General features: G+C 38.8%; 1 protein-coding gene and 1 non-coding gene across 2 annotated transcripts; one reads left to right on the forward strand and one right to left on the reverse strand.

The window, feature by feature from the left end:
• Positions 1-894: 894 nt before the first annotated feature.
• LOC147960469 (uncharacterized) lies at positions 895-2328 on the reverse strand. Its single transcript, XM_087538022.1, has 2 exons — positions 1169-2328; positions 895-979 (listed from the first exon to the last, which is right to left on the reverse strand). Exons 1-2 carry the CDS (start codon positions 1789-1791, stop codon positions 895-897), a joined length of 708 nt encoding a protein of 235 aa, XP_087394148.1. The 5' UTR covers positions 1792-2328.
• On the forward strand, positions 1859-1965 carry LOC125526094 (small nucleolar RNA R71). Its single transcript, XR_007291557.1, has one exon. It is a non-coding gene; the product is annotated as a small nucleolar RNA R71 (small nucleolar RNA).
• Positions 2329-10874: the final 8546 nt, after the last annotated feature.

Below are 10874 nucleotides of genomic sequence, written 5' to 3' on the forward strand. Positions count from 1 at the left end.
CCAGGAACACTGCTTGAACCACTTATTGAATTTGAAGGAAGCAATGATAATATTTTATCGGTCTCACCAAAGGAACATACCACCGATCCCAAGAACATGGTTTACACCTGGCTCGACCAATTATTAGTTAGTTTTTTTGTTTGTCTCCCCAAAGGAACATACCACCGATCCAGAGAACATGGTATACACCTGGTTCAACAATTATAGTTTTTTAATATAGTTAACTCCTATCCGATCCAACCAGATTTCACAAGCCACCGATCCAGGGAACATGACATGCCACTTTTAGGTAGATCGGATAATTATTCATTATAAGATATACTTTTTTAAAATGAACAAAAACGAGAATCATCACTCAACCAAGTCTGGTTCACATGCTACCGATCCAGAGAACATAGCATGCTAATCCATAGTGGTGAAATGATTGCTCAGAATGGGAACACACTTGGCACAAATTCAACATCTAAACATAGTGATCTAGGTGTATCAAGGTAAAAATAGAGAATGACAAAGTTTTCTAGTGTACTAGGGATTTGAGCACTAAAAACTAATAACTTTCACTAATTTCAGCAAAGCATGTATTGTGTAGATCACTAGTTTACAAGGCATTCAACAATCAGTTCACAATTCACATCAAGCACAATATGCCATAAGTAATTTCAGCATGCCAACAACTAAGAAATGGCTCAAGCAACCCAAATAGCAATTGATTTTAGCATGTATCAATAGATGATATATTCGAAATGGGTCATGAAATAGCTCACCGGGCTTTGATGTAGCACTTGCTCGATCATCTCACATCCTCTTGCATTGTGACTCCTCTCCTTTTGCTTCCCTATCCTCCTGCCTGCTCTAGCTTCGCTCTTCCTCATGTGTGCTCATTGCTTCTCCTCATCACCATGCCGTGAATCCACCAGGATCCCATGGGATGTCATCTCGAACTTGGTCAACTCGTCGTAAATGGTGCACAAGTGTAAACCTGAAAGAACACTCAACAACCAAGCCAATACAAGTGACAGAGAGAATGCCCTCTAAGTTATTGATAGAGTACCCTATCATATAAGCATATCTATTGAGCAAATCAGGAACGTGTATCAACAACAAGTCACATGGTGCATAGGCAGTATCCATGATATGGCATATCTTGTCAAGAAAGCTGAGATCATACCTGAGATAGTTAGGAAGAAGCTTCAGGACTACCTCAATTGAAGATACCAAGTGAGGTGTGGTAGTGGAAATTTCCATTGGACTCATGTCAACAAGTGAAATAGTAGAGCTTGGCTCCTTGACATCTAAATCCAGCTCACCATAATCAACCATGAAGCTCTCCATCTCAGGCTCAAGTGTTGAGGAATCAATGCGGCTAACATCATCGAAGGCGAACTTCTCCATATCTGGCTCTAGCAGCACATGATCAATATCAACTAAAGGTGACTCCTCAATATCGAAAGCAACTAACTGCAGCTCTGGCTCATCCATGGAAGAATCATCACAATGCAAAACTGAATCTCCAACACTAGTATCCATATGATCTGTGGCGTGTGTGTCAACTAGAATGGTGTCATCATCATGAAATATAATCCACGCAAGCTCAATCCTGTCACACTGAGATAGAGGTTCAGGTTTTTGTGTAAGAATTGGTGGCTGAGGTGTAGTGATTTGTTGCAAGCAAACCAATGAATCAGAGGTGGGCTTCTTATTGTACCACTGAAGTTGGTGGAAAGCTATGCTCTCAATCAGCAGAAAAGCATCATCAAGTGTCTTATTGGTAATAGCTCCACCCGCTGCCATATCAACGTAAGCTCGAGTGTCTGAAGTCAATCCTCTATAGAATATCTTCAGCTCTAACCATCTGTCGAGCCCATGATTAGGACATCTCTTGAATAAGGCTTTGTACCTCTCCCAAGCATCATACAAACTCTCGCCTTCACACTGAACGAAGTTGAAGATCTCATCTCAGATCGCGGACTGCTTGTGTAGTGGGAAATATTTATCCAAGAATGCTTGTGATATCTCATTCCAACTGTATGATCTTGATGGCAAGGATCGGTACCAAGCACAAGCATCATCTCGGAGAGAGAATCTAAACAACATGCACTTGATAACATGTTGAGGAACTCCATGGTACTTTACTGTATCTGAATACTCCATGACTCGAAGAAAGTGCTCATAAGGGTCTTCAGTAGGCAATCCTCCAAACTGATGTCATTGAACCAAAGCAATAAGACCAGGCTTTAGGTCAAATTTTTCCACCTCAAAAGACAACCAATGTGGCCCTGTGAAATAGCATTGGCTGCTTGGCATCCAAACATCATGAAGCATCGCCATATTTCGACCAAGTGTAACTATCAATTAACCTGTAAATAGTTCAGATTTCCTACGCACACTCATAAACAGTAAATACTAGTCAGAATGTTAGTATCCTAATAAGCCGAAGCAACAACAAGGAAAAATATATATAAGAAAATTTATTACTCTCCATATAAGCAATTTTATTCTCATTCATAATAGTGGGAGTATCATAGGAAACTCAAATACTATAAATTGTTCCCACATTAAAAGAGTAATGTTCAGTAAAAGGATATTCAAAATTATGACAATAATTATCACTAGTTTTTATAACATAAGTATCATCATAATAATCATCATAAGTGGGAGGCATGCAATCATCATAGCAAATTTGATCATTCAAAGTAAGGGGACAAAAAAGATTATCTTCATTAAGCATAGCATCCCCAAGCTTGGGACAAACATTAATTGCAACAAATAAATTCTCAAACATGTCATTATCATCAAACATAGCATCCCCAAGCTTGTGGCTTGGCATATTATAAGCATAATCACTCTCATCATTAATAGTATGAATAGCACCAACGGTATAACAATTGTTATCATCATAACTTCCCAAGTTGGTGCCAAAAAGATTTCCAAGATTATAAGAAGTATCACTATCTTCCCAATCATAATCATCACAAGAAGCAATGGGCATAACAAAATCATCATCAATAATGCTCTCGGACATTGGGCCATAAGACATAGAAGCAATATCATCATCAAGTGCGTCATCCTCCACAATTATTTTTGATTCATTTTCACGAGGCACAACAATAATAGGAGCAACACTATTTGGGAGAGATACCTTCTTACCTCTATTCTTTCTTCTTCTTTTCTTCTTCTTCACCACATCATGTGTGGGTTTAATTAATTTTTTTCAAGCTTCTTATTGATGAGATTGGTTGAATAGGGAGCTCCTCCTCGTCACCTCCCCGACAACGGCGCCAGAAAAGAGCTTGATGCCTACCATGCAACTTTATTATTGTAGACACGTGTTGGGCCTCCAAGCGTAGAGTTTTGTAGGACAATAGCAATTTTCTCTCAAGTGGATGACCTAATGTTTATCAATCTGTGAGAGATGTAGGATGAAGACGGTCTCTCTCAAATGACCCTGCAATCAAATACAAGAAATCTCTTATGTCCCCAACACACCCAATACAATGGCCAATTGTATAGGTGCACTAGTTCGACGAAGAGATGGTCATAAAAGTGTAATACGGACGGTAGAAATCTATATTTATAATCTGAATAAGTAAAAACAGCAAGGTAGCAAATAGTAAATGGGCACAAAAACGGTATTTCAATACTTAAAAACAAGGCCTAGGGTCCGTACTTTCGCTAGTGCAATCTCTCAACAGTGCTAACATAGTTGGATCATATGATTATCCCTCAAAGTGCAATAAAGAATCACTCCCGCATTCCTATTAGCGGAGAACAAAAGATAGAAATTGTTTGTAGGGTACGAAACCACCTCAAAGCCACTCTTTTCGTTCGATCTATTCGAGAGTTCATACTAAAATAACGCAAAGCTATTTTTTCCATTCGATCTATCCTAGAGTTCGTACTAGAGTAACACCAAAGCATATTCATATTCATAATACTCAATCCACACAAAGAACTACAAAGAGACCCCAAAGTTTCTATCGGAGAAAAGATAATAAAAACGTGCATCAACCCCTAAGCATAGACTACCCTAATATCACCGCAGGAATCCGCAAGTTGAGTGCCATAATGTATATCAAGTGGATCAATATGATACCCCATTGTCACCTCAAGTATTCATACCACAAGACATACATCATGTGTTCTCAAATCTGAACATTCAATCCGACATGACAAAACTTCAAAGGGTAAAGATTCAATTCATCACAAAAAGGGTATAGAGGAGAGAAACATGATATGATCCAACTATATTAACAAAGCCCATGATATAGATGACGAGAGAGAGAGAGAGAGAGAGAGATTAATCACATAGCTACTGGTACAAACCCTCATCCCCGAGGGTGGACTACTCCCTCCTCATTGTGGTGGCCGCCGGGATGATGAAGATGGCCGCCGGAGATGATCCCCCCCCCTCCGGTATGGTGCCGGAATGAGTCTAGATTGGTTTTCGGTGGCTACGGAGCCTTGCGGCGGCGGAACTTCTGATCTAGGGTAACCCCGAGGGGTTTCAGAATATTTGGGAATTTATAGTGCAAAGAAGGGGTACGGGAGGCCACCGAGGTGGGCACAACCCACCTGGGCGCGCTAGGGGACCCTAGCGCGCCCTAGTGGGTTGTGCCCCCCTCGGGGCACCCCCAGGTGCTGCTTTGGCCCATCGGGAGTCTTCTGGCCCATAAAAATCCACAAAAAGTTTCGCGGTCTTTGGACTCCGTTTGATATTGATTTTCTGCGATGTAAAAAACAAGCAAAAAACAGCAATTGGCACTGGGCATTGGGTCAATATGTTAGTCCCCAAAAATGGTATAAAGTTGTTATAAAATGATTGTAAAACACCAAGAATGATAAAATAACAGCATGAATACTTCATAAATTATAGATACATTGGAGACGTATCATGCCCCCCTCGGGGCACCCCCCAGGTGCTGCTTTGGCCCGTCGGGAGTCTTTCGGTCCATAAAAAATCCACAAAAAGTTTTGTGGTGTTTGGACTCCGTTTAATATTGATTTTTTGTGATGTAATAAACAAGCAAAAAACAGCAACGGGCACTGGGCACTGGGTCAATAGGCTAGTCCCAAAAAATGATATAAAGTTGCTATAAAATGATTGTGAAACATCCAAGAATGATAATATATTGGCAAGAATATTCATAAATTATAGATGTGTCGGAGACCTATCAGCATCCCCAAGCTTAATTCCTACTCGTCCTCGAGTAGGTAAATGACAAAAGAAATAATTTATGAAGTGTGAATGCTAGCAAAGTGCACAAGTTTGATCAATGATAATTTCAATCACTTTTTCCTAGCATCATAACAACACTTATTTCTTATAAAACTTCTCATGTTATAGTAGCAACCAATTCACATGTTAAGGTTCAAATAATGAATTCTCTTGGAACCCAACAACCTATGTTCTCAGTCGCCAAACAATTGCAATTCAACTTATTCAGCAGAGTTTAAGTAAGAGATCCACATACTCAACCATCATATAGTCTTCTATGATTGCTAACACTCACCTTGTACACATGAGCAAAACGTTTCAACCAGACACATAGAAAGATAGGGGCTTATAATTTCGCCTCCCAACGTATTCACCTCAAGGGTGATGTCAACAATAATAACACATGCTACCCATATCCATCTGGATATATGTGCCTAGATCTTTCCTCACCACATGATGCTTGCCAAAAGAGAAAAATAAAAAGGAATAGGGAGAAGAACTTTGACTCTTTGCATAAAAGTAAATACATAAAAGTAAAAGATAGGCCCTTCGCAGAGGGAAGCATAGGTTGCCATGCACTTATTTGTTTGTATGCTCAACCCCTTAGTGCAAAAGAACGTCACATTATATTGCCCCTTGCGATAGCAACCTTTATTATGCAGTCTGTCGCTTTTATTGCTTTACCATCACAAGTTCGTACAACGCTCAATTTCCTCTTACACTAAATGATCTTACACTTTTAGAAGCAATTTTTATTGCCTTATTGCACCGATGACAACTTACTTGAAGGATCTTGCTCAATCCTTACGTAGGTATGGTGGACTCTTGAAAATAAGATTTGGGTTTAAGGGTTTTTGGATGCACAAGTAGTATCTCTACTTGGTGCAGAATTTTTGGCTAGCAAAGATGGGGGGCAAGCACCACATGTTGAAGGATCTATGACAATATAACTTCTATGTGAATATGAACAAGCATAAACCATTACGTTGTCTTCCTTGTCCAACGTCAAATTTTTTTGCATATAATATTTTGATGCGGGCTCACAATCACAAAAGATTTCCATGATAGTGTATTTGCATGTGAAAGTTCTCTTCCTTATACTAATTATTCGTGAATTGCTTGTAAGACCAGTATTGTGATTGTCAAGCCTTAAAAGATTTCACTTTCTAAACCCAATGTGAAGCTACCACTAGGCATGATATGATTTCAACTTCATGACATTCAATTTATTCAACAATTTACTCATAGGATATAAGTGAAGCACAAGAGTAAATGACATAGAAAAGAGCTTCATTGACGGGATGTGAATGCCACTTACTTAGCCTTCCTGGCAACTATTTGAGGACTCTATTTTATTTAAAAACTTTCAGATCTAAGTACTTTATGAAAACAGCAAGCAAAGCAAAATAAAATAACAATCCAAGGATAGCACACATCATGTAAAGAAGCAAAAACTTAGGCTCAACCGATAGTAACCAATAATTGTTGAAGAAGAAAGGTGGGATGCCTACCGGGGCATCCCTAGATGCTTGAGACTTCTTGAAATATTATCTTGGAATGCCTTGGGCATACCAAAGCTTGAGCTTTTGTGTCTCCTTAATTCCTCTCATATCACGATTTTCCTAAATATCAAAAGCTTTATCCACACAAAACTCAACAAGAACTCGTGAGATAAGTTAGTATAAACCAACGCAAAAACCTTATCATTCTCTACTGTAGCAAATCACTAAAATTATTATTAAACATTGCATAGTAAATACCTATTCATATTTAATACTCCTATCCACAAATAGAATCATTAAACAAGCAAACATATGCAAACAATGCAACCATAATAACAATCTGCCAAAACAGTACAATATGTAAAGAATGCAAGAGTATCAATACTTATTCAACTCCAAATATCATGAAAATTTACCACACTGTAGAAAATGTATCAGATCACATTTTGTAAAAAGTTACAACATTTTATCACATTCTGACTTTTCTAGGGAATTTTTGCAACAGCGGTAAACTTTCTGTTTTCAAACAGCAACATGTATACTTGCAAAATAAGCATAGTTAAGGCTATCATTGCCACTTTTATTGATATAAAAGATGCAAAAGATTATTCTAAATAACAGCAAGCAAATACTAACAAAATAAATTGATGCTCCAAGCAAAATAGATATCATGTGATGAATGAAAACATAGCTCTAAGTAAGGTTACCGATATTGTTGGAGACGAAAGAGGGGATGCCTTCCGGGGCATCCCCAAGCTTAGTTGCTTGGATATTCCTTGGATATTAACTTGGGGTGCCTTGGGCATCCACAAGCTTAGGGTCTTGTCACTCCTTATTCTCCTCATACCGACATCTCACCCAAAACTTGAAAACTTCAATCACACAAAACTTAACGGAACTTTGTGAGATAGGTTAGCATGATAAAGAGCAAACCATTCCACTTTTGGTACTGTCAAAGACAAGATTCATAATTGTTATCACACAACTCCTAGTGTAGCATATCATTTCTACAATTTACATTGAGCAATATAAGCCATAGAAACAAAAAAAACAAGCAAACATGCATTAAAAACATAATCTGTCAAAAACAGAATAGTCTGAAGTAATCTGTACTCAAACCATATTTCTACTACTCCGAAAATTCTGAAAAATTAGGAAAACCTGGATAATTTGTCTATTAATCTTCTACAAAAATAATCAGCATGTTATCACGCTTCTGTTAAAAATGAGAATTAGTTTCGTCAGTGCAAAAGGTTCTGTTTTTCGGCAAGATCAAATCAACTATCACCCAACATGATTGCAAAGGCTTTACTTGGCACTTTATTGAAACAAAAGCAATACAACATGATCAATACAGTAGCATAATCATGTGAACACACAAAAACAGTAGGGGTAAATGTTGGGTTGTCTCCCAACAAGCGCTTTTCTTTAATGCCTTTTAGCTAGGCATGATGATTTCAATGATGCTCGCATAAAAGATATGAATTGAAACATAAAGAGAGCATCTTGAAGCATATGACTAGCACATTTAAGTCTAACCCACTTCCTATGCATAGGGATTTTGTGAGCAGACAACTTATGGGAACAAGGATCAACTAGCATAGGAAGGCAAAACAAGCATAACTTCAAAATTTTCAACACATAGAGAGGAAACTTGATATTATTGCAATTCCTACAAGCATAAGTTCCTCCCTCATAATAATTTTCAGTAGCATCATGAAGAAATTCAACAATATAGCTATCGCATAAAGTATTCTTTTCATGACACAAAAGCATAGAAAACTTATTACTCTCCACATAAGCAAATTTCTTCTCATCAATAGTAGTGGGAGCAAACTCAAAAAAATAACTATCATGAGAGTGAAAATTAAAATCATGATGACAAGTTTCATGGTTATCATTATTCTTTACAGCATACATGTCATCACCATAATCATCATAGACAGCAACTTTGTTATCATAGTCAATTGAAGCCTCATCCAAAATGGTGGATTCATCACTAAATAAAGTCATGACCTCTCCAAATCCACTTTCATCATTATAATCATCATAAATAGGAGTCATGCAATTATTATAACAAATTTGCACATCAAATCTTGGGGGACTAAAAATATAATCTTCATCAAACATAGCCTCCCCAAGCTTATGGCTTTGCATATCATTAGCATCATGGATATTCAAAGAATTCATACTAACAACATTGCAATCATGCTCATCATTCAAATATTTTGTTCCAAACATTTTATTGACTTCTTCTTCTAACAATTGAGCATAATTTTCCAATCCATCATTTTCAAGAAAGATATTATAAATATGATCAATAATATGATGCAAGATCAATTCCATTTTTATGTAGTTTTCTTTTATAAACCAAGCTAGTGATAAAACAAGAAACTAAAATATTCAATTGCAAGATCTAAAGATATACCTTCAAGCACTCACCTCCCCGTCAACGGTGCCAGAAAAGAGCTTGATGTCTACTATGCAACTTTATTCTTGTAGACACATGTTGGGCCTGCAAGCGTAGAGTTTTGTAGGACAGTAGCAATTTTCCCTCAAGTGGATAACCTAAGGTTTATCAATCCGTGAGAGGTGCAGGATGAAGATGAAGGAAATATGCCCTAGAGGCAATAATAAAGTTATTATTTTATTTCCTTATATCATGATAAATGTTTATTATTCATGCTAGAATTGTATTAACCGAAAACTTGATACATGTGTGAATACATAGACAAAACAAAGTGTCCCTAGTATGCCTCTACTAGACTAGCTCGTTAATCAAAGATGGTTAAGTTTCTTGACCATAGACATGTGTTGTCATTTGATGAACGGGATCACATCATTAGAGAATGATGTGATGGACAAGATCCATCCATTAGCTTAGCATTATGATCGTTGAGTTTTATTGCTATTGCTTTCTTCATAACTTATACATGTTCCCTCTGACTATGAGATTATGCAACTCCCGAATACTGGAGGAACACCTTGTGTGCTATCAAACATCACAACGTAACTAGGTGATTATAAAGATGCTCTATAGGTGTCTCCGATGGTGTTTGTTGAGTTGTCATAGATCGAGATTAGAATTTGTCACTCTGTGTATCAGAGAGGTATCTCTAGGCCCTCTCGGCAATGCACATCACTATGAGCCTTGCAAGCAATGTGACTAATGAGTTAGTCATGGGATGATTCATTACAGAACAAGTAAAGAGACTTTCCGGTAACGAGATTGAACTAGGTATGATGATACCGACGATCGAATCTCAGGAAAGTAACATAACGATGACAAAGGGAACAACGTATGTTGTTATGCGGTTTGACCGATAAAGATCTTCGTAGAATATGTAGGAACCAATATGGGCATCCAGGTTCTGCTATTGGTTATTGACCAGAGAAGTGTCTTGGTCATGTCTACATAGTTCTCCAACTCGTAGGGTCCGCATGCTTAACGTTCGTTGACGATATAGTATTATATGAGTTATGTATGTTGGTGGCCGAATGTTGTTAGGAGTCCCGTATGAGAACACGGACATGATGAGGAGCTCCGGAATGGTCCAGAGGTAAAGATTGATATATAGGATGATATGGTTCGGCCAAGGGGTGAAGCCCACAGGGTTTTAGGTTGGTGCAAAAGGAGTTTTGCGGAGGCCAGGCGGCCAAACGCCGGAGACCCTGGCGTCTGGCCCTCGGCCAGACGCCGAGGCCCATGGCGTCTGGGCCAGACGCCAAGGACCATGGCATCTGGTCCTGGAAGTCCGAGAAGGACTCTTCCTTGCGGGCAAAACCGACTTTGAGGAGGCTTTTACTCCAAGTTTCGACCCCAGGGCTCAACATATAAATAGAGGGCCAGGCCTAGCACCTGGAACACATCAAGAATCACCAAGCCGTGTGCCGGCAACCCCGTCCCCTCTAGTTTATCCTCTGTCATAGTTTCTGTTGTGCTTGGCGAAGCCCTGCAGAGATTGTTCTTCACCAACACCGTCACCATGCCGTCGTGTTGCCGGAACTCATCTACTACTTCACCCGTCTTGCAGGATCAAGAAGGCGAGGACGTCATCGAGCTGAAACGTGTGCTGAATGCGGAGGTGTCGTACATTCGGTACTTGATCGGGACGAACGTGAAGGTGTACGACTACATCAACCGTGTTAATAAACGC

Source organism: Triticum urartu, chromosome 7A (assembly GCF_056163025.1).
Source record: "Triticum urartu cultivar PI428250 chromosome 7A, HENAU_Tu73, whole genome shotgun sequence".
NCBI classification, from domain to species: domain Eukaryota; kingdom Viridiplantae; phylum Streptophyta; class Magnoliopsida; order Poales; family Poaceae; genus Triticum; species Triticum urartu.

What these genes read in the sequence shown, in the direction of transcription:
- LOC147960469 (XM_087538022.1), bottom strand. Translation starts at nt 1,791, where the DNA reads ATGGCAGCGGGTGGAGCTATTACCAATAAGACACTTGATGATGCTTTT. An exon ending in CTTCTTCCTAACTATCTCAG is followed by an intron (nt 980 to 1,168) that starts GTATGATCTCAG and finishes GTGTTCTTTCAG; the next exon opens with GTTTACACTTGTGCACCATT.